This window comes from Rhipicephalus microplus, chromosome 9 (assembly GCF_043290135.1).
Source record: "Rhipicephalus microplus isolate Deutch F79 chromosome 9, USDA_Rmic, whole genome shotgun sequence".
NCBI classification, from domain to species: Eukaryota; Metazoa; Arthropoda; class Arachnida; order Ixodida; family Ixodidae; genus Rhipicephalus; species Rhipicephalus microplus.
The window spans coordinates 9,473,508-9,497,656 of record NC_134708.1 but is presented as its reverse complement, the minus strand read 5'-3'; the positions used below and the strand labels follow the sequence as shown (position 1 = coordinate 9,497,656).

General features: G+C 47.4%; 2 protein-coding genes across 3 annotated transcripts in view; one reads left to right on the top strand and one right to left on the bottom strand.

Moving 5' to 3' along the window:
- The window catches only part of LOC119164846 (uncharacterized), a 145,801-nt gene that overhangs the window by 109,911 nt on the left and 11,741 nt on the right, over positions 1 to 24,149 (bottom strand). The window lies entirely within an intron of this gene.
- The window catches only part of LKRSDH (lysine ketoglutarate reductase/saccharopine dehydrogenase), a 35,542-nt gene continuing 12,590 nt past the window's right edge, over positions 1,198 to 24,149 (top strand). The window contains exons 1-14 of the mRNA XM_075873082.1: positions 1,198 to 1,352; positions 2,116 to 2,210; positions 3,712 to 3,849; positions 4,412 to 4,741; positions 6,973 to 7,119; positions 8,882 to 8,960; positions 9,552 to 9,679; positions 17,496 to 17,770; positions 18,798 to 18,909; positions 19,058 to 19,117; positions 19,225 to 19,295; positions 19,818 to 19,945; positions 22,649 to 22,865; positions 23,671 to 23,781. Coding sequence (XP_075729197.1) covers positions 2,121 to 2,210; positions 3,712 to 3,849; positions 4,412 to 4,741; positions 6,973 to 7,119; positions 8,882 to 8,960; positions 9,552 to 9,679; positions 17,496 to 17,770; positions 18,798 to 18,909; positions 19,058 to 19,117; positions 19,225 to 19,295; positions 19,818 to 19,945; positions 22,649 to 22,865; positions 23,671 to 23,781 — 1,886 coding nt within the window. The 5' untranslated portion in view covers positions 1,198 to 1,352; positions 2,116 to 2,120. The remainder of the gene's footprint in view (positions 1,353 to 2,115; positions 2,211 to 3,711; positions 3,850 to 4,411; positions 4,742 to 6,972; positions 7,120 to 8,881; positions 8,961 to 9,551; positions 9,680 to 17,495; positions 17,771 to 18,797; positions 18,910 to 19,057; positions 19,118 to 19,224; positions 19,296 to 19,817; positions 19,946 to 22,648; positions 22,866 to 23,670; positions 23,782 to 24,149) is intronic.

Sequence of the window (24,149 nt, the reverse complement as noted above, 5' to 3'; positions counted from 1 at the left end):
ACGCAAAACAGTCAGTGAATGTCACCTGCCGCGTTTTCAATGTAGCATTCGAAGCCTTCGCTGCATAATTAGCAAATTCAAACGATAAGAACATGAACGAGGAAGAAATGCTATGAGAAACAGCCCGTCTATAAGGCGTTCTCTGTTTTTCGATTGCCGTTTCCGGATGTCGGCCATGCGTCATTTAGAAGCGACAGTTCCGCGCGTCAAAACTGCAGCACGCTCCATGCGAGCGGAGCGTACATGTTTGCGTGGCCGAAAAGGCGCAGGAGATTCCGACATACGGGATTGTCATGTGACCTGGGCAGAATCGTTGCGTATTTCGATACTATAACTTAAATGATGAAGAAAAAAAAATGGGCGAAGCTTGCACCACTTGCTTTAAGCCGCGCAAGGCCAAAACAGTGAAACTGGACGACTCCAAAGACTAACATGGCTTTTATGTTGTCTCTCAGCGAGGTGACCCAGGTATGCCCTGAAGGTTGCTTCTAGGTTGCTGCCATAGACTTTAGTTAGGCGATGCTAGTTTGTTTCGACGTTGATTCTCAGCGTATACGGAGACCCTAACGTTGTGGTCTATAGAACGTACTTGGCTGCTAACCCGCAGGTTGCGGGGTCTAATACCGGCTGCGGCGACTGCATCTTCGATGGAGGCGAAAATGCTGTAGGCTCGTGTGCTCAGATTCGGGTGCACGTTAAAAAACCCCAGGTGGTCGAAATTTCCGAACCTCTTTACTACGGCTTCTCTCATAATGATATGGTAGTTTCGGGACTTTAAATGCCTCATACCAATCAATCGCTACCTGCCAGTACTCTATGCCACTGCCAAAACCCGCGCCGACAGCGACTCGCCGCTGTACCAATGACGTCATACGCCACGTTTCGGCTCATGTTACGTAAACCTATGGCAGAGATAACGAGCAACGCCAGGAACGCGGTCAAACGAAACACTCGACTTTCCTTATCTCGAATACCTTAAAGAACGCGCCTGCGCACAGATACGCTCGCTGTCGTGTGCCAATCCCCCGAGGGTGATAAGATTGCCCTTAATGCGACACGTCTCGCGAGAGGCATCGGCACTGCACGCGTGTATATCGTAGTGCAATTGTTCTCCCCGTATCTGAGCGATAGCTGAAAGAGTGAGGGATCACGCCTGCTGTGACGTCACAGGTCGCTTTTTCTTTCAGCTAATGGGCAGGGGAAGGAAGTTCGCAGATGCGGCATTGGAGGCGTGCTGTCTTTTTCACTCTCGGCGCAGCGGGTAACAAGGCCATGTTCGTGGTTTTCAGGCTCCAACTGCACTGAAATAGGAACCGAATTTTCTCGTTGTTACACGGGGCTTCCTCTAAAAGGTGCGTCTCATTTGTGTGTGTGCGTGTGCACGGTACGCGCGAGTGTGCTTGGATATGTACCGCGCAGCGAGGAATCTTCAGCATTGGTCCTCTCGTTGAAGAAGATTAGCCTGCACGAAAGTTCTGGAAGTTCTTTCTACGGTGGCAGCTGTTCCACCCAGTATTACGACGCGGTTAACGTTGATCTGTTTCCATCTTGGCTCGTGAGGTCAGGGCGACACCTTTTCAATATTGCCCAATACTTTTCTCCCCCGTGCCTTGCGTGAGTATGCTCGCGAGAAAAGACTCATTTTGTGACTTGTTAAAGCTTTGGGCTCTTGAAAAAGGCACAGGTTTTTTTGTTCTTGCCTTTCGTAGACTCTTCACTTGCCTGTGCTGTCATGGTGTACCTTGTAACATCGTAGTTTTGGTACGTAAGGTCCCCGGAGGCCGAATTCAGAAAATGTTTATTTGATGGCCAGTGAAGTTCGGTAATTTGTCCCTCATCGTGAGTGGCTGAAATATTCTCTTAAAGAAATATTTAGCGTAGGAAGCTTTTAGGAATACGAGCCTTTTTTTTTTTTTTAGTGTGTGTAATTGGCTATGCGATCTCTTGAGTGTGTGTCAGACATTCGTATAGCATTCGTGGCTAGTTAATCGAAAGTTTCCGAGTTCCACACAAAGAAAGAAAAGTAGCTGGTTATTACTTCGTTTGGCGCTGCAACGGTTCCGTTAGACTGTATCGTAATCAAATACTCTACGCCCCCCTGCTGGTTCCGCGCAGATAAAATGCTGCATATGCTGAAGGGTCGCCGGCTGCCCTGCCTGAAGGTTGTCCTATCTCGCTGCTCGTCGGAGCTGCGTTCTGCGAGACACAAGGTGAGCTGTGCTCGTGCTTTCGTCTTGAGATCTTTATTTTTTTTCTTCTTCCTGGTAGTCTGGGTGAATCACGATTGCAGTATCCTGCATGTGTTCGGGTAAAGCCAGATTCCCCCAAGTTGATTTACCGCGTGTGCATCTCGGCTCTCTCGCTTTTAAACACAATCACGTAACGAAAGCAATCCCCTCGTTCAAAAAATAGTGGGTGTGCAAAAAACACACACACGAAGGAATTCGGGACACTACAAGCGCATTTGTAGTGCCCCGACTTCTTGTGTTCGCGTTTGCACGCCCGTCTCGTTTACAATGATTACTTACGGGCTGGCGCCGCTCTGTCATTCTTATTAGCTTTATGACTTTGTATTGCGAAACTTGACATTCGTCAAAATAGTGCGTGGCTTTTGGGAACCTTTAAAGCGTGAAAGTACATTCGCATGGCTCATGTTCATTAACGCACTTCTGAGAGTCTCAATGCGTGCACGCTTTAGCAGCCTCGTCAGTATTGTGCATATACAGTTAGAAGCGCCTAATGTCGTGGCTGTTACGCTTAGCGACTATTCTGTTGCCCTGCAACGACATGGGTTCAATTTCCAGTCACAGCAGCAACATGTCGATGCGTTTGAAATGCGGAAACGCCAACGTACTTACACGGATTTACCGTATACTAGTTACAGAACCGCAGGTTGTCAAAATTGTTTATGCCCTTTTATATTGTTTGCCTATTTGTATTTATATACGTTCCTCTTATGTAACACCTTCAGACCATATGCTTCCACCTACAAGTCGACCTTAAGGCTAAAGCGATCCCTTTTTTTTTTCTTAAGCCGTTTCCTTCACACCCCTCCGAAAGCTTTGCACAGCTAACGCAGTTTGGCGATGGCCCCAGGATCGGGGAAATTGTAAGTGTTCTGAATCGCCGGTTGCCGTTGAGGGGGACTTGAAAAGGCGCCAGAAATCAAGGCAAAAATACGCATGGTAGCCATGTTACTTAATATTATCGCCAAATTTGTAGCCAAATAAAACCAGAGTGGTACTGTGAACAAAGTCTTTACTATTGATTAATTTGGAACTTTAAATGTAGCAATAACATAGCCATGGCGCCGAGCGGAAATTTTTGTAGCCAAACGGGTCGAAAAGTAGCCGATTTGGCGCAAAGTAGCCACCATTGGCAACACTGTCTGCACCTCATCTCCCCCCCCCCCTTTTTTTTTTACACTGCATCCGGGATCGGCCCACCTGTGGCCAAGCAATGATGTCATATCATGGCGTTACCACGTGACGTCACGCTAAGTGACGTCACGACGACTGCAGACATTTTGGCAACCTGTGACGTTATGGTCATATGGCGAAATCGTCACTTGATTTCGGCAACTTTCGGGTTGACACCGCGGTCAGTATTCGAGTTTGTTGGGGGCTCAAAGGTTTTCTAGTTAAAATTAAATGTCCTATTTGTGCACAGGGAAGTTGCTCGCACTCGTGCTGACGCTATTCCCGCTCGCAGACCATCGCCATTCGGCGCGAAGATGCGTCGCTGTGGGAACGGCGCGCTCCGCTGGCGCCACACCATGTCCGGGCACTCGCCAAGAACGGCGTCAAGGTCTACGTGCAGCCTTCCAACAGGAGGGCCTACCCTATTCAGGTAAGCCCGACTTCGCGCTGACTTCTAATACGTGACAGCGTTTGAGATCGATTAGCGAGCGCTGTATACATTTCTTAGGACTCTGCACTCGGAGTGCCTTTGGACCTTTTTATGTTTGTTCTGACTTGCGAAGTAATTAATGTGCGATGATGTTTATCCTCTTTTTTTTATGCTCTCTTTTAAAGATGCACACGGACTCTTAATTGCACTTCAGTCAGTGAGTCGTGACACCGAATATAGATTTAACGTGTCTATTTAAAAATTGCCGTGTACTTTACAAGTCAGGACTAATCAAAAAGAGTTACAGATTTTCTTTCCTTATTGTAATGGATATATACTATTGCAGAACAGAGGGAGTGATACTCCTCACAAAAAATTCCGAATGACTTGGGTGTGGTTTCGCGAAATAGCACACACATCACGTTGATGTTGCATCAATCTTCCCAAACATTTCGAGGCAATTAATGCCCTGGATACGTATTCAGCTTCTGGCAATCGCTGTACGACCTCTTCGACGAAGAGCAACGGCACTGATATCGGGCGCGATTCCCGCCACCTGCAGGCTTACGTGAACGCCGGCGCCGAGGTGCGCGAGGACATCAGCGACGTGCCGGTCATCATCGGCGTCAAGCAGGTCCCCATCGACCAGCTGCACCCGAACAAGACGTACGTCTTCTTCTCGCACACCATCAAGGCGCAGGAGGCCAACATGCCCATGCTGGACGTCATCCTGGAGCGGAACATCCGGCTCATCGACTACGAGCGCATGTGCGACGAGAACGGCTCGCGCGTGGTCGCCTTCGGAAAGTACGCCGGCAAGGCCGGCATGATCAACATCCTCCACGGGCTCGGCCTCAGGCTGCTCGCGCTCGGCCATCACACGCCTTTCATGGTAGGTGCCTGCTTGTGTCGCTGTCCCCGACTGCGCCGCATGCTCGTATATGGGAGTACACGACTGACTTTCTTTTGCAGCGAAGGATGTTGTGGAATCACAACAGCCGATATTGGCGGCCTCGTTGTCCGTCGCCGGTGTACGTAACCGCTATCGTGTACAATGAAAAGAAAAAAAATTGACAGATCCCACGTACCGCGGGAATCTTATGCGGAGTATGCGTACGGAAGGTGGGGTATAAGTCCAGCAGATAAGAGCGAAAGCGAGGTCCTAGTCACAATTGTCGATTTTGACGAACTTTATCTGTAGGCTTTGACATTAGAGCCAGAACAATGGTTTCGAAGTTGGTTCTGTTGAAAAAAAAAAAAGGTTTGTTCACGTGGAAAAAAAAATTTGTCGGCAAAATACGGTTTTTCAACAATTTCGTGATTTATGACAATTGAGCGCGCCTATATAAGCAAAAAACGTTGAACTTATTGGTGAAACTGTGCATTTCTCTCAAGTATCAATCGCTATTGAATATTATGAGTATTATTTCTTTGGGGGTGACAATCAAAACGCCGAAAAAGGCCCAATTATCCGAATAACGAAATTTGAAACACCGAAAATGAAAGCACAGAAAATAGAAAAAGCCGAAAATTTTAATCACCAAAAAATCAAAACACCGAAGCATCAAAATACCGACATCACCCGGCTATAGTGAAAGATAATGTGTCTTAGCAAGATAAGAGTTAAGATTGCTTTGTCATTTCAGCAGACGTCTAATTTATTGTCTAGCTAATTAACTAATTGCTCCTTGATTTATTTAGAAACAAAGTACCTTTATCAAGAGCCTTGGATTTTTGTCATCAGTGCCTCGTGCCTAAACCATAATTTTGAACTATCAAACTTAAAGTAGCATATGTCATACGTTGGTTATTGCAGGGTTTAAACCAGGGGTGTGTGAATGCTGAATTGTACAAATCTAATACTATTCGAATAGTTTTCGTATATTAAGTCAACAATTTTCAAAGCAAGCTTGGACTGATGACATGACAATTTTCAAAACAGCCGGGGAATTCCACAACATTTCAATTAAAACAATATTCAAATGATAATATTACAATTTTTTTAACCAAAAAAAAAAAAAACTGGCACTTAGACTCATAGCAAAGATAGTCCATAGCCTTTGCTTCGGCGACACTGGAGTTCTAAGCGAAAACTCCCCATCCGTCAATAGTGCCGTAATTACACGGGCTGCATGCATCTTGGTAATTCTTTTATGAAAACAATAAAGTAACCACTTGTTCCCACGTCTCTTTCCTTCGATCATTTTTAGCAGATTATTTCAAGACTATTTGAAAAATATTCGGAGTTTCCTATACCGTATAATATAAAACGCTATTCAGTTCGCTATTCGAAAATTTCGAATGTTCTTGCCGCACCCCTTAGCAAGCTACATCGTTGGGAAGGGTGGAGGTCCCAATGTTGAAATTATAACCTGTTGTAAAAAACACTCAAATTGACCTCTGTTGTAACGGACGTCCGTATCCGAGTCATTACTTCAAAAGTATTGCAGATGTGGTGGTACAACGCCAACGATTATAACATTGCTCTCATTCCCTTGCTCAGCGCAGGTGATGTTCAACATGCCAACGATAATGCGATCTTTTAGTCGAGACTTGATGTGCCATCGAACGAAGACGTTGATATATATGGCATATATATTCCTTTGATGAAGCCCTCGCTGATTGTGTGTTTAACTAGGTTTTATGTGACATATGTGGCATATTTTGAGCTTTAGCTCATCATTTACAGCTTCTGCCTAGTTGTGTTTTCTACTGTCTTTCTTATGAGGTTATGTATCTATAAAGTTAATTTATGTTTAAAAGTTTTACTCTAATATTATGTTTTGTTGCTTTTACGTATTGTACAACCTGTATCAGCTTCTTAGTAACGTGATGTTTAGTCTTTTTATAATGTTATTTATGTGTAGATTGTTGATGTTATCTTTATTCCTACATAATGTTTGTTGCTTTTCATGTTGTATATACTACCTGTATCTTTTCCTGTTTGTTTCCCCCCTACAATAATGCCTAGTTGGGCGCTGTAGGTATATGACTAAATAGATAAATCAATAAATAAACAAATAAATAAATAAATAAAATAAGAAATGTTTCTGTTCTACGTTCGTTTGCACGGGTGGTTCCCGTTTTCGAAACTGCTAACAAAGTTTTTTTCTCGCTGCGCAGCACATCGGTCCGGCGCACAACTACCGCAACAGCGGCATGGCCAAGCAGGCTGTGCGTGATGCCGGCTACGAGATCGCACTCGCAATGATGCCCCGCTCCATCGGGCCGCTCACGTTCGTCTTCACGGGATCCGGAAACGTCTCGCAGGTGCCGTGTTACTCTGTGAAGGCGAAAGCCTTGTGTCTGGTGCAAACGTGGTGTATTTAACGTAGAACCGGAGTGAAAAAGAAAAAAGCGAAACAAAAAAGATGACTTAATGTCCAGGGGAGGAGAGCCATACAAAAAAGCGAGCTATAACTTGACTGGGCATTTATGACAGTCATGTCGAATTGTGAGCAGTCAGCTAATTAGCGATGCGCGAGTTATTCTTGAAAACGAAAGCTAACCGACTTGATTTAGTTAAACATTTAATGAAGTTCAATTAGTGGAAGGCAATTAGCGAAAATTAGTAAATGTTTGTTAATGAAGACTAGTTTTAATTTTTAAGGTTTGTGAAAATTACTTAATGAAAACTAAATGGCGAATTATAGCGAACGTTGTACGTATATGTAAAATGCGCCGTGCCAAGGTTGCCACATGCCCCGCCGCGGTAATCTAGTGGCTAAGGTACTCGGCTGCTGACCCGCAGGTCGCGGGTTCGAATTCCGGCTGCGGCGGCTGTGTGCTCAGATTTGGGTGCACGTTACAGAACCCCAGGTGGCCGAAATTTCCGGAGCCCTCCACTACGGCGTCTCTCAATCATATGGTGCTTTTCGGACGTTAAACCCCACATATCAATCAAATCATTCAAGGTTGCCACATCCAATGAGGGGCCTTGTGTATTTTTCTACGTTGTGCGCTCCAGTTGACTTGATTGCTCGCAGTGTCGCTGTATACTTCTTTCGGGGCTCTCAAAAAACCGAAAATAGGGGCAAGGAGCTTGGGTTGATTTTACTTGAAAAAGTTGCACCAAACAGTTGCAGCAGTGGCATACAGCAGCAGTAGTGACAGCAATCCGCCGTACGCGAATTATACTATACTAAACACGCATGCATAGCGTATAATTGCATAGTAAGGTGAGGCTTCTTTATTTGATTGCTGCCAGGATGGGTAAGCCTCAGTAATTCAATAGATTACTTTGATGTGCGCGTTGGTTCATTGCCTTAAAAGCAGAGCGCAGGAAATATAGGACAAGATGTCGTCTTCTTGTCTCTTGTCCTGTCTTCTTTGCGCTTTGCTTTTAATTCAATAGTGTACGGAGACGATGAATACATGGTAAAAGAGCTGATGACGACGACTGCCTTAATAAATGACTCACACCCGCTCTTGTAAATTCGCCAAGAAATAAATAATTAATAGATAAAAGGGGTCGTATAGAAAAGTAGTTAGAATAAAGTAATAATGCCAATTTAGAAACTCGCTGTGATTTAGTTAAAAAACCGCTCTGATTCAGTTAAAAATTTGCTGGAATGGAACAGTCATCCCTGGGACACTGGCTTTATGACGACACTCCCAAGGATATAAATATCGGGAGTAATCATTCATTCAATCTGATTCTGTTTTGGTACAGCATAACTTTGAGAATGTTTTTCCTGCTACTTTCCTGTTTTATTGTCGTTTTCTACGTTACGCTTCGGCGCTTATTAATTTTTACCTCCTCAATCTCCTTTTCCCATCGCTAAAAATGCAAGATTCTTGCTCGTGGGCATCATTTACATTGAAAATGAACCTGTGAATCGAAAGATTAGATACCGGACACTTTAAAATATGCGACACAATATACGAATGTAGATGTTTTATTGAAATCAGAAACAGAACTTTGGCTGACTTTTATGCCGCTATTATTCAGACTTTATACCCCTGCAAAAAAAGTTGCGAATATTCATGCGAATTCTAATACTGATCAAAGCGCGCGCTCTTTCCATTTCAGGGGGCACAGGATATATTCGAGTCTCTTCCTTGCGAATGGGTCGATCCGAAAGATCTACGCGAAGTGAGCGAGCAGGGTGGTAAGTGAACACTTTATAGAAAGGCCTGATTGCATAGCAACAAACTCTGAATGCAATATGAATGTACGAAGCGCCGAAACTTACAGTTCTGTATAGCGTATAGAATATATTTTAGAGTTCAATAACAAAAAAAAAAAGAGAACGAAAAGAGATAACGTGAAAGCACAATTATCGCTGCTTCAGTGCAAGCGAGTGGTCTGAAGCCTCCTTTTGTGCTTGTTTATTAAAAAAATTGTGTAATGTCACGGTATAAGCTTGGCTTCGTACAAGCACTTGAAAAGGTTAGGAAGTCGTGCGGCTCACTTGTAAAGAACCAAATGACTGTATAGCCCAGTAGATGGCGTAAAACAGTCTAATAAACAGAATACCATCTCCATCCGTGTAAAAAAAGTATCATAGGACACCTATGACACGCATCCAATAACCTCCTATGATCATACGAGAACACATTTGTGTGTTCATACGCGATCATTGGATACGAGGCACGTGTGTCATGCCAATTTTCGGTAGGGATGAATCAAATATCTATATTCGAGACTAGATAAGCCTAGATCGATCATCAATGTTCTGAAGTCCCTGCGCCTCTTTCAGCCATCACGAAGGTCTACGGCGCTGTGGTCAGCAGGGACGACCACTACCGAAGGATCGAGGATGACCACTATGACCCCGAAGAATGTGACCAATTCCCCGAGCGCTACTATTCTACCTTTTCCAAGGACGTAAGTCACGATGTCTATAATTATTTCATATCAGCAGTAACAGTACCATCGCGAATACGTTCCTTTGAATTTCCATAGGACTCTTACAGCCTCTAAATCGCAATGCCATGCAAAACACCGTTTATCGTTGCTGCGATAGCATATTCCAATTGTTTTCTATCGTACCATCGACTTTCCATGTTGGACTGACTTCCTCCACAGAGCTTAAGTTGGGATCACCGTTCTTTAATTTCGCATCAAACGTTTCTTCAAGTCGGTGTACTCGGCGCGGTTCGTGACCTCATATCAACGCTTGCTTGGCGAACAGTTCGCTTGTGAAGTTCTCAATGATCTCGTGGAAGCCAACGAAAGTCAGGCCGAACGCCAACGACACAGGAAGCGCCGGTAGCGCCATCTGCATGATGGCCAGCATGAATAGCGTCACGCAGATGCCGACCAGGATGCCGATGAAGCAGGCGCACAAGATGGTCCAATCGCCGAACGTCGCTACCTTACCAACCAAGACGCTGTAGAAGACGAAGTCGCCGAGTCCCATCTTGATACCCTTGCTCTCATCCTCCGAGTCGCTCTCCGAACTTGAATCTCTCTCCAACTCCGCGGAGGGCTTCGGGACTTGTTCCGGTTGACCTTGAGATGGCGTCACTCCCGCCGCCGGAGCTCGCGACATAGCCTTTTCGGCTTGATCTTGGGCCAGATCGTATTGCTCAGGCTCGATTGAGCCAGTGTAAGACGGCTTTCCGTAGGACATCCCGGGGTCGACCAGTGCTTGGGAGGACCCGACGGCGGACGACCTTTGCAAAGACGGACCGGCATCGTCGGACTGTCGCCGCTCCGACGTTTTGCGACGACGAGAGCGCCGGTCTTTTGAAGGGCCCCGATGCGGCCGCGTTGCCATACCTGGAAACGTGCCCACGACCATAGTAGAAAAGACCAGTCCCGGCTGTAGGCCCTCATTCCTCTCTTTGGCCGTCTCGACGAGGATCCTGAGCGGCCCGACGACAGCCAGGACGGCGACAAGGTCCCAGATCGGAATGAGGCACAGCACGACCCACAGGGTCCAGGCAGGCAGAAACTTGATCAGCATAATCGCCATGAAGGAAGACTCGACGACCAGGTAGAACTGTTGCACCAGCAGTGGGCCCTTGGAGAGAATCACGACCAGACCGAGTGCCATGAAGTTGTAGACGAAAAAGCCGACCGAGAATACGTCTGCCGGCACGTTGTACTTGTGGAACACGATGTCGATGTAGGTAATTGGCGACATGAAAAGTATCATGGCGCAGGCGAGCGTGATCCAGGATCCGATGACGGTGTAAAAGCGGTAGTAGTACAGTGTCACCATGAGCACCGTCATCGTGATGACCACCCCGAGAAGCAAGAGCGCGTTGCCCGCGGCGTTTGTGGCTCGGCTGAAGGACTGTTGCTCCTCGGTGTCCGGCAGCGGCGTGTAAGGCAGCGCGGCGCCATTGTTGTCCAGGAAGCGGGGGCTTACTTTGATCGTGACGATGACCAGTAGCATGCAGCAGCTGACTGCCGTCAGTATCCGAACGACGTGCGTCAGCGCGTCGTCCAGAGCTTCCCAGAGAACGTTCGCGGGTACCCTCGGCCGTTCCTCGGCCATGATGCAGCTAGGAACGGCACGCTTGGCAGTTCCGCAATCTTCTTTCTCGCTCGCGCTGCAGCAAGGTGTCGCGAGCGTTCGAAACAATAGCCGTGTTATCGTAGTAACTTGATTGGTTTTTTCTCATTTTACGACTTTTGACTGAACATGTAGGCTGAGTTGTAAACGTAAAGCATTTTTCCTTGTATGTATACTCCGTCAACTTCGCCGGTTAAGACTGATCCCATAAAAAGTGTCAATGTATCCTACTGTAACGATTGTACGCAAGTGAAGCGGCACTAAAATTAGATTAAGTGAAAAGCTACATATGGTTGAACGAAGCGCTACTTATTGCACTGTGTGGTTATGCTCTATGGCCTTCCCTATCATTTCTGAACTGTAACTACGACAGAAAACGAACGCTTACTATCCTATAACCCCAATGCTCTCGGCTCGTTAATATATCGCGAACGGTAAAGGGGCAAATTTAAAGTGACGTCTTTTCTACTGCTTATGAAACCGCTGATGGTTCCGCCTTGCCCTTATTTCTCTCGCCTTGAGTGGCATTACTCCTCCCTTCGCCGTGGCCGTACGTGATACGAGATTGGGCGGCTGTATTGTCTTCGTAAGTGGGCGTTATGCATACAAATCGCAGCCTATCGCAGGCATACCTTCTAAGAATGAAGTGGTGCTTGTAAAGAAAAAAATAGTTCTTTATCATTATCAGCCAGGTTTTATGCCCACACCCACAGTATACGCGTAAATTAAGAAGCCTCGCCACAACACATTGGCCTACCGGACCTGCGCCGGCCATCGCTTCAATACTTTTTCCGCGCCTTCAGTACCGGCTAGAGTCGCTTGCGCTTAAGTCAACCTCTCCAATATATTTCTTTTCTGATTATTGCTCTTTTTTTAATTTCCAGCGATTTCTTATTCACACCCGTTTTCAGTCACCCGAGTGCGCCATACGAATTCTAAGTTTTAACGCGATAGCGTTTAAGAGTTTGTATCGCAGAAATTTCGGCGTCTGCATCGGCGTCGTTGCGAGTGAAAAATCATCTTTCCGCGACTAAAAAAATTGAAAGATGCAAAAAACGAAAATTCTGGGTCTAAGTGGGGATCGAGCCCGCGTCGCTGAATGGCAAGCGCGTGTTCTACCACACAGCCACGCCTCGGCTTGTGAATACAGTGAAAGTAACTTCCTCTGCTTGGAAATGCAGTGAAAGTAACTTTCGTGATTTACGAACACACGAGTCCCGGATACATGCTTCACAATACAACGTGAAATATTCCCGTAATAATGCGTGGTGCAAGCGTGCACTGCCATCGGGCGCCAGAACATGGGGTTACTATAATGACTAGTTAAGGCCAGTCACCCCCTACAAAAGGGCCCCGCCGCGGTGGTCTAGTGGCTAAAGTACTCGACTGCTGACCCGCAGGTCGGGGGATCAAATCCCGACTGCGGCGGCTGCATTTCTGATGGAGGCGGAAATGTTGTAGGCCCGTGTGCTCAGATTTGGGTGCTCGTCAACGAACCCCAGGTGGTCGAAATTTCCGGAACCCTCCACTACTGCGTCTCTCATAATCATATGGTGGCTTTGGGACGTTAAAACCCACATACCAATCAATCAATCAATCAATCAATCAATCAATCAATCAATCAATCAATCAATCAATCAATCAATCAATCAATCAATCAAACCACCTACAAAAGGCACACACGCTACTGCACCCGTAAAGTCATGTAGTGGGTGTATAGCAAGTTCGAAAATATTTCATACACAAAATGTTTGAAGTACGCAGTAAAAACAGAATAGCGCTATATCCCTGTCAGCTCTTATAGGCGAAGCTTAAGGGTCCCCCATTTTTTATTGCAACGCTTAATCCTCGCATGCTCGAACGCGTGTACTTTCTCGACGCTTTCTGTAATTACAGCAGATGCAGTTTGTTTTCATTATCTTCTGAGCGTAACGCACGCCCAACGGATCAGCACAGAATTTAAAAGCTCATTAACAGTAGCTCGATTCGCAGAAGTATTGGTGTCGGCGGTTGTCAGCGAAATGTTAGCGTTGTCCATGAGCTAAAGTTCGAGACAGATACAAATAAAGAAATGATAAAAATGTTCGGTCCGAACCGAAAGCGAACGCAGGACTTCTGCGTGGCAAGCAGAAGTATATTCCATAGAGCCAAGGCCATACTTAAAAATTTTTGACATAAAAAATAAGAATAGACACATTATGAATGTCGTGTAGTGCAGGAAGTATTTTTAACGCGTCTAATAATGCGTGGCAGAATGGCGGAATTGGACTTGGTGTAAAATTATGTCATTTGCACAACGAGAGGTCGATTCAAAGGCACACTAATTACAAAAAAAAAACGCAGGCGTAATTTACCATCGTTGTCAGCAACATCAGAAACATGTGCATGTAGCAGATGCACGTGTTACCTTACGGACGAGTAGCGGTTATTTCACTAATTCGCAAAAGGTAGAGCCATGTCGTGGTGGGAACATCGCAGCTGTACGTGCAGTAGACGTTCTGAGGTCGTTTGAAACGAGCACTTCACCTGCGCGAAGACGTTCCTTTCCTTGCGGCCTGGTTGAGGTATCCACCGAGAAGCGATGCCCGGATACCGATAGAGACGGCGATTCGAAAGGGGCCAGATTAAGCTGTCGCTTTGTAGACTCTTGAAGGTGAACCTCGAGCGTCCTCCGAGATTTTTCAGTTGCGAAAGCAGCTTATGGCGGAGTTCTATCCGGTGGTATGCGGCGTGACCACCATTACTGCGCATGCGCCGATTCTCCCCTTTCTCCTTGCGCGAGCGCGAGGAGGTGGGACGTGGCAGGGCGCTGGCTTCGCATTGTTCCTTATTTCCCACTTGTCTATCCGTTGCAGCTGTGCGCTCGTCCCGTTGCACTCTCCTAGCAGCGCGGGGTGTTCACACTGCGACACACACACGGTTATACAGACACATGGAATGGGAATTGGGGTAACATAAGTGGTACACAACATATGCAGAACTCCACACACAAATGAAACATACACGGAAATATACAAATGTAAACAAATGGAAATACAAATGACAGTGCTGCGCAATTCTCATCTCCAGAGTTGAGATGGTGAAACTTTTTTTTTTAGTTTTGCTTTGAAAGTTAGCTTGCTCTACGCCGTCCATTAACTGATGAAGTGTAAATGCCTTACAAACGCAGAGCGGGAACCTCGATCTTTTGCGGAATGACAAATGGCCCGGTGGGTACTGCGATGCTTCGCATAATTGGTTTATGACCTAGTGGGTACTTCGCAGCTGTACTTGTGATGTTTAGAACGTATACTCTTACTTTTGCGGCAACAGCGCTGCGTGTTTCGTGTCGGTCTGGTGTTCCCCCCTTTTTTTTTCGCCAAAAAGTTCATTTACAGATCAGCACTCGTGCTATCACCTTTTCTTGCACTCTCGTTTTTAATGTTTTTTTACAATATCGGGCCAAAACATCAAACAATAAATCATTCAAAACTATTTAAGTTGTGCTACTCCACTTTTTTAAAGAAGTAAGTCGTAGTCATTATCATCAGTAAATATCAGCGGCTGAAATCCGATATCGAATATCGATTTGGTTAACCAAGAATCCCTCAAAAACACCACACCGTGAGAACACCGCTGTTATCAGTTCTGTGTCGGTGCATTAGAATAATCAGCAAGTTTTCTATAACAAAGGAAAAGGCCTCTCTCACGGCCTCACTTTGTCCCGATAGCGTACGTTTGGATTGTCGTTATTTAATTTCGCATTACCACCCATTCAGTGCGGCATACATTGTGCAGATCGTGGCCTCATATCAAAACTTGCTTCGCGTACAGCTCGTTGGTGAAGCTCTGAATGAGTCCTTGGAAGCCGACGAAAATTAAGCCGAGTGCCACGGAGACGGGAAGCGCCGGCAGCGCCTTCCGCGTAAGGTTCAGAATGAACAACGTGACGCAGATGCCCGTCAGAATGCCGACGAAGCAGGCGCACACGGTGGTCCAGTCACCGAAAGTGGACACCTTCCCTACCAGCACGCTGTAGAGCACAAAGTCCCCGAGCCCCATATTGATGCCCTGGTTCTTTTCATCGTCCGAAACGCTTTCCGAAATTGAGTCCCCCTCCAAGTCCACCGACGGAGTCTGGCCTCGGTCCAGTCGGTCTCGAGATCTCGGCACTCTAGCCGCATCTACTCGTCTTCGCCTGATACTCGGCACAGTTTGACCTTCGGCTAGCTCACAGCGTTCAGGCGAGCTGGAACCCGTGTACGGCAGCCTTCTGTAGGATGTCCTGCGGTTTAGCTGTACTTTGGAGGACCGGACGTCTGACGACCTTTGAGAAGACGAACCGGCATTGACGTGGACGTCGAGCTGCCGTCGCTCGCACGGTCCTCTTCCACGAAAGCGTCGCTCCCTTGAAGACCTGCGCTGCGGCCGCGTAGCCGTTCCGGTCGCGAAGAACAGACCAGACTGCAGGCCCTCCCTCCTCTCCCTGGCCATCTCCATGAGGATCCTGAGCGGCCCGACTACAGCCAGCACGGCGACAAGGTCCCAGATTGAAATAAGACACAGCATGGCCCACAGGGTCCAGGCAGGCAGAAACTTGATCAGCATGATCGCCATGAAGGAAGACTCGACGACCAGGTAGAACTGTTGCACCAGCAGTGGGCCCTTGGACAGAATCACGACCAGACCGAGTGCCATGAAGTTGTAAACGAAAAAGCCGAGCGAAATTATGTCTGCTGGCACGTTGTACTTGCGGAACACGATGTTGATGTAGGTGACGGGCGACATGACAAGTATCGCGGCGCAGGCGAGCGTGACCCAGGCTTCGATGATGGCGTGGCAGCGGTAGTAGTAGAGTGCCACCATAAGCACGGTCGTGGTGATAATCACTCCGAGCATCAGTAAAGCGTTGACCACGGCGTTGATGGTTCGAGCGAAGGACAGTTGCCCGTCGGTGTCGGGCAGTGGCGTGTATGGCAGCGTGGCGCCTTTGTTGTCCAAGAAGCCTGGGCTCAGTGTGATTGCGGCGACGACCAGTAGCATGCAGCAGCTGACGGCCGTCAGTAACTGGATGACGGGCGTCAGCACGTCGTCCAGCGCTTCCCGGATGACGTTTCCGGGTATCGTCGGCCGTTCCTCAGCCATGACTGCAGTTTAGGCGATTATACTCCTCGCATGATTGGAATTTACCCATTCAGGGGGATCGCTTTGATAATGACCATGAGACCTCTAACATGACTCATACCCACACAGGGGGATTCTTAGTATGTTAGATATGTCAAAGATTATATTAAAATTAAGACATGTTGACATGTTAAGTAGTGAATATTGATGCGAAAAAAAAAACGTACGTAGAAACTGGAAAAGTGCAATAAATGTTTTCCGGTTCGGTACTCTTCTCTTACGCTGGCGCTCGTAAGATGGCGCGAGCACTTATAACGACTCGCGTATATAGCATCATACTTTGGCTCGCTCCCTTTCATTTAGGTGTTCAGGATCAGGCGTACTCTAGAGCCCAAAATAATTGCCCTCGTATGTGCAAAAATGCAGAAACTCGGTTGACGTCACCAGTGAAACAACTGAAGTTGTAGAAAGTGTCGCTGTTTTCGAATGCTATGGTTGCACGCAAGTGAAAAGCCGAAGAAAACTCTTTTAATGTGAAATACTGCGTCTATTAGAATAACAAGCTACTGGCACAGTGCAGTTTGACTGCGAGGTGCAGGTAGCTTGCTATATTGCGCCGTGGTGACGCAGCTGTGAAGCTCCCCCAATGGATAACCTCTAGAGGTTCATAATGCACCGTAGCTTACGCCACAGTGAATAGTAAATAAACCATCAAGGGGAAATAGGATTTTTTTGTAGGATTTAGCTTGAAGCCTGTTCGCGAAACCCACCACTGTCTCTGGTATATTGCAAGCACTCGTCAGTGCTTGACAGCGTTGGCTGCATGTCACATAAGGTAGGTAGATGTATAATTATTTAACGGCAAAGAAAACTTGTGGGAGAAATTTTAGGCGCCTAGGCACCGCTAAAAAGAAATACAAAGCGCCAGAAGAGCGACGCCTTTATTTTGGTTGTGCTTAGGCGTCTAAATTTTTTTATTAAGGTTACATGCAAGGTAGCACAGCAAGATCGTCAAAATTAAAGCTTATCTCGCTTCCCCACTTAAATCCCCACCGAATTTTCCGGCTCTCACAGATCGCTCCTTACGCGTCGGTCATCGTGAACGGCATCTACTGGGCGGTCAACTCTCCCAAGCTGCTGACCATCCCGGACGCCAAGCGCCTCCTGCAGCCCACCAACACGCCGTGGCTGCCCAGCAGCGCCGGGGCGCCGTCCCTGCCTCACCGGCTGCTCGCCATCTGCGACATCAGCGCCGACCCCGGTGGCTCCATCGAGTTCATGAACGAGTGCACCACCATCGACGCACCGTTCTGTCTCTACGACGCCGACCAGCACAAGAACACCGAGAGGTAGGCGTGCAGTATAGCCATGGACAAGGGCTTTCGCAGAACCTCTTGCAAGCGGATGCTTTCGCGGAGTGGCGCAGCAGGGAATGTGGAGGCTTTATTTCGCTCTCGTGTCAGTGAATTTCGCCCCGTTGATGTAAAAAAGTTGCTCGCTATCGTGAAAGGCGCTTCACACGGACTGAAAGTGTGCCTAGACAAATGCAATCCGAAATTGCTGGATGCCTTGATGCACAACTGTCCTTAATGCAAAACCCTGCGCACGCCTGTGGAGAATTGCACGCACTGCAGAATTGCTTTCACGTTGTCTTTCGGGTCATATTTTTATCGAGGGCATATCGATAACCAGTTATCTTACTTGAACTTTCTTCGTTTTATTTGCAGCCTACGTCGTAAGAGTTGGTGAGCCCTTAGCTGTGAGATGCATATATATATATATATATATATATATATATATATATATATATATATATATATATATATATATATATATATATATATAGTTAGGGTATAGGATAGCGGCTGCTATGCACGATATTCTTTCATCCCATTTTTTTTCTCACGTGTACTGCACTTGGCATGAGCATTCATAAACAACCTGGCTTAAACGTAGGTAGTCATACTTTTCTGCTATTTAATTCGCCAAGTAGGCGTGACGCCAGAGTCTGAAGCCTGCATGCTCGCTTTTCCTCGACTTTCGGCGTTCATCAAATTCTGATATCGCCGATACATCCCGCATGCACTCCCGCAACACGTACAATCGCGCTCAATATGAGCTACAACCCTCAAGCCTAACAGTGACACCGACAAACGTTAGATGGGTTCATAAAGTACCGCTAGCTGAAAAAGTTTAAATCGCCTTTTTTTTCATTCTATGTGAATGCCGCTTTGCAGTAATGGCGCCATTTTGAGCACAGACAGCGTGTTGCAATTCGCATTGAGGGCGACTGTACGTTAGATGCAGCTAGATTCCCGGCTGAATGCAACACGCAAAGTGTAGACTAAAGGGCCACATCGTTTCCGCCTGTTCCAGCTTCGCGGGCCCCGGCGTTCTTGTGTGCTCCATTGACAACATGCCGACGCAGCTGCCCCTGGAAGCGACCGACTATTTCGGAAAGCTGCTGATGCCCTACATCAACGACATCGTAAGTTTCGCTGGCAGTCATTGCTCTCTCTTTCTGTCTCTCTCTCTCTGTGGGGGGGGGGGGGGCATCTTTTATGTCCGTTGTGCGCTCCACTCGTACAAGTTTCAAGGCGATAACTCTACAGGGCTAACACATGAATTTCTTGCAGATTTCCTCTGACGCGACGAAGCCCCTGTCTCAACATAGAATGTCGCCAGTCGTCGAAGGGGTGCGTAATGAGTTACGGCACACATACATATACTCGAGTCTCTTGTTACGCATGGTTATATCTCCACAAAATGCTGACGCGACTGGCTTTTTTATTTCCTCGCACAGGCTGTTATTGCAAGCAACGGAAAGCTGACGCCTAATTACGAGTACATCGAGGATCTGCGCAACACATCCAGGTCAGTCAAGTAACTTTAGTGGCATGTGCTGCAGGCTATAGGTCAAGCATACTACATAGCCAGTCAATTCAGTCTATTACGGGCCCAAACCAAGCGAACGTCTGGTTCTCTACCCTATGCAAATATACAATGCGCATGAGTTAAGGAAGGCAAGGGATAAACTCGCACAAATTACTGAGGCTAGTGAGTCTGAGATACGAGACTTCAGTGTTTAGGCATTGTGATGAAACATCACGACCTTTGTAGACTGCAGACGAAAGTAATATGTCCGCCCGTTTTTTTTTTTTTTTTGCACTTGTCAGTTTCTGTCGCGTATGCTAGCACTTCGTGTGTTAGTCTCGGTAGAATATAACGACAGTTGCTTTCGGTTTCCAAGAATAGAGCCAATGTGACTTGGCAATAATCTCCCTGCTTGCACGCCCCGAAAAAAATAAACCCTGCTGCGCCAGAGGCTTATCTGAGGAGGGTCTCAAGAGGGCGCCTGCTATCTTTACAGTGTGCAAACGCGCCTCTTCCGTGCAGGTCCATGAAGAAGGCGCAGAGTGCCACGGCTGCGAAGATGAAGAAGGTGCTGGTGCTTGGCGCTGGCTACGTGTCGGCGCCTCTGGTCGAGTACCTGACGAGGGACGACTCCGTGCACGTCGTCATCGGTAAGTCCAATTCCTATATGCTATTGCGCCCGAGTAATCTCGTATACCCTGCAGCTTGTAGCACAGCGCTGAAACAGAGGGCAAGAAGGCACAGGCGGAACACAATCTTTACTGTACTTCATCTTCGTTTGCTTCCGCACTATGCTGCGATCCCGTTTACAATGAACATAGAAGCCCATATAGATACCCTTGTCGACATTAAATTTCGAGTACCTCTAAAGTTCGACAAAGTAGATCACTGGGTAAATTGGTGTGCGCAAAGAGACAGGGACAAGCTTCTTTTCTGTGTCTATTGTCGGTGTTTGCGCGCTTCAGTTCACTCAGAATTATGAACGAACTCGCCCAGCTACAAGTTTTACTGAAGCAGGCCACATTTGCAGGAGTATTTCACATACGGTGCGGAACATGCATTGTTTCTAAACGCCGGATCTTCGTTGGGTCGCTCTCTTTTGACCTCAGTTTAAACGGCACGGAGGACGGTGCACAAGAAGTAGACAGCACAAGGCTGCTTTTATACGACCTCCGCGCTCTTAACTCGGAAAACGTCGTATCGAAACCCCGTGTGGTGGTTTACGTGCGTTGCAAAGCAATCGCTCGATATCGCTTTTCAGATAAACGTACTTATCGCTACTTCAGAGTTCAACATACCTGGGACGTTGCTGAAGTTGGTGCGTATCAAGTTTGCTTCCTCGGTTACGAAATGTCAACTCAATGAAGCCAGCAAAGACCTCACTTAGAAAGGAAAAAAAAAACGCCACATTTGTGGAGAAAACGTTCTTGTGGGTCAGTTTTTTTTTTCTTTTTTGATAAGACAACATAAATTTTTATTAGGGAAAGGGAGGGCCGAAGGTCACTGATGGGGAGACTTGAGGAGTGGCAAGGAGTAAGACGAGAGAGTGTTATCAGGTCACCTGAAGATTCACTCGTGCGTGCGCTAAAGAAATGTGCTGGCAAATTCTGCCTTGGAAACTGCGACATTTACTTGGAAATCGCGTGGCATCAGTTGAAACAACGCATACCTTTTGTGCAGGTCGTGATTTGAAGTACAGCCTTTACGAACGATGGACAGATCATCCGACCACTAATTTGACGCGTGTACGAGTCGGTGGAGGGGAGAGAGGGTGTGCAATACCATTTGGTTGTGCCTTTGCTCCCACGGTGCAAGGATATTCTTACACCATGGTTTGCTCCTCAACACTCGAGGTCACGTGAGGTGAGACGAAACGTCTCGTATGACGTCATTGGCAGAGCGGTAGGTCACTGCATCGTACTGAAAACCGGCTCGGCGTAAAGTACAACCGCAGGCCAACCACTGACGCCGGCAAAATGATGCGTTGCTTCTGCAACGCCACGCAATACATTGTCTTTCATTCAAATTGTGCGGCAGTGGTATGACGTGGGGGCGTAGCCAGGGATGGCACACCGCGCCTGTGGCCCTGGTATGACGTCACGAACAATCTTTCAGCTTACACCACGTGACCCTGACGCACAAATAGGCCCTCCTGTGTCAGTGTCCACAATGTGGATTATTTCTGACCGAATTCAACTTTTCTTCGGCGAATGCCTGTAATATTAATGCGGAAGCTTTACATGCCTCATCAAACGCGAAAATTGCCTCATCAAACGCGAAACACGAGTGATGCAGAAGAAAAAAAATCATCATCATCGCGTGAATAATCACCATATGAATTCATCGTGATATTACCGATCACCAAAATTTATGACGTCATCATCGCATCACTCATGACAGCTTGGCTTAGTAAAGGTGGACCGATCACCGATGCTGATCACCAATACATCAATTGAGAAGGATAATGACTTTCGCCTTCCTGTCGTCTCAGGCGAATTCATGAGTTTTGTGTGCTATCAGTACTCGCTAGTGCTGGCTGCTGTTATAAAACCACCATTGTTCTCGCAAAATCTGTTTAATTCATGAGCTTTCCCCCAAATATTTTAGATGCGCCGCAGCTTATGGCCAAGGCTTTGTCTCTCCCTCCTTCCCGGGGTGTCCAAACACTTGCGCATGCATGTCACACTTCCCCTATTTCTACTCTCCTACGCCTTCCCTCTTTCCCGAGTCAGCGGCGACGGCAACGAAACGCTTTCTCAGTACACACGGTCACTCCGTAGCCGTTGATCGTCGGTCTTGAGGCGTTCCACGTTTCCGTGAGACAGAACACGTCTGCTTCGGATAGCACGGTATCACGTTTGATGTCTCGGGCGTGTGCGTTCAGGGATCGGACCGTCCGTTCCACGCGCTTTCCGCACAGCCGCAACGCACGTGCCGGCGTTCCTCCCGCATGCAAGCGGGGGACAAGTAAGCCAATTGGCGACGCTCTTTCGCCCTCCACAGCGTCGCCAATTGGCTTATTTGTCCCCCGCATGCGTGCGGTAGGGGTCCCGGCACGTGCGTTGCGGCTGTGCGGGAAGCGCGTGGAACGGCCATTAGCAGTTCTATAGTCATGGTCACCGGCAGCGTTCACGGCAGCGGTCACCGGCATCAAGCGATGGTCGTCGGCAGCGTTAATTAGTTAGGTAGAGGTTTTGAATGTTGGTGCACCTTCGTAATTAAGGCAACGTGGACGAGTTTCTGTGGGTGCCGTTCACCCTCTCTCAAGTGTTTCGCCTCAGCACATGGTTCCCCTTAGCGGGAGACGGCGTAATTTCTTTTTTTCAACGCTGCCTTTTTTTTTCCTTTCCCAGGGACGGCGTTCCAGAAGGAAGGCGAAGCTCTTGCCATCAAGACGCCCAACACCGAGTCCGTGGTCGTGGACGTCACGACAACCCCTGACGCCATCCAGAACCTCATCAAGGACGCCGATTTAGTGGTCAGGTACACCACGCCCCCAGGCTGCAGTATGTGCGCCGACTTTCGCACACCGGTTCTTATTCAGACGCCATACGAGGCTGCTCGCATGCGGTGAGGGTTTCTGTTCAGAGCTCCAATGACTTTTTCCGGAAGGTCACGTAAGTGCACTGAGGTTCTCGCATCTCGCAGTCTATCGCGGTGCAGCATTGTGAACATAGAAGTGACTACTTCACTGTTAATTATATCTAGTTCATTCTTTATGAACTAAAAGAAACATCGCTCAACTCGGCTATCTTCTCCAGCCAATCTCTCGTGCTGTTCCCACTTAATCCGGATAACTATTTTACGCATCCCCAGGCACGGACCGCATAATAATGGGTGGAGGGTTCCGCCCCAAGTTACGGTATAATCATGACACGCCATATAGTAGAAGGCTCTGAAAATTTCGACCACCCGAGGTTCTTTAATAACGTGCACCCAGACCTACGTACACGTTCCTCGAACATTTTCGCTCAAATCAAATGATTTGAAAGAGTTAGCGGTGGGAGAGATTGCTTGAACCGAGACTTGCCGAACGCAGCTTCCTGCCCGAACTAAATCACACTTTCTAAATTTCAGTAACAGCTTTGTCTGTTGAATTAGCTCTGAAGGCTTCCCGATTCGAATCTTTTTTACGCGGCTCACACTTAGAATAGCGACACTAAAGATACATTTTTCAAGTTTCTGTATGCGCTTGTGTGCTGTGTGCCTGTGTTGCACTTCGCTAATGCTGCTATTACCTATATGACGACGGGACTATTGCTATTCTTCACGAGAACCATCAAATTGCCATATGTGTTGGAAAACTGCTGCGAGGATTTTCTGTACCAGTCGAGATTTCCTGCACTAAACGTGCATACATCTGTCAATCCAACAGTTTGCTGCCTTACCCGCTGCACCCGACGATAGCCCAGTACTGCATCGCTCACAAGACGAACATGGTGACCGCCAGCTACCTCACCCCGGAGATGAAGGAACTGCACACCGCGTGAGTAGAGCCACTGCGTTTCTTCGAGCCGATAGCCTTGTACGTCTCACGTGAACGTAGCCTTGAACGAGTAGCCCACGCGACACAAACATTATTATCGGCCTGAGGGGCGACCAGCAAAGTCCCCTTATGGGCGAGGAGCCGTCGCGGGCAGCTCGCACGTCGTGACGGGCAGGCCGTGACTGACCGCCGCACCATGGGCCTTCAAGACGGTCTGTAGCGCTAGATAAGTGACAAAAAAATCACGTGACGGGTCTGCGATAGCTTTACGAAAGTGAGTTAAAGCACGTCTGTGTCCATACATGATCATCAGAGCAAATTATGTAGAGAGTTGCCTAACGTTGCCTAACATGCAAGTAGGTGTAGTT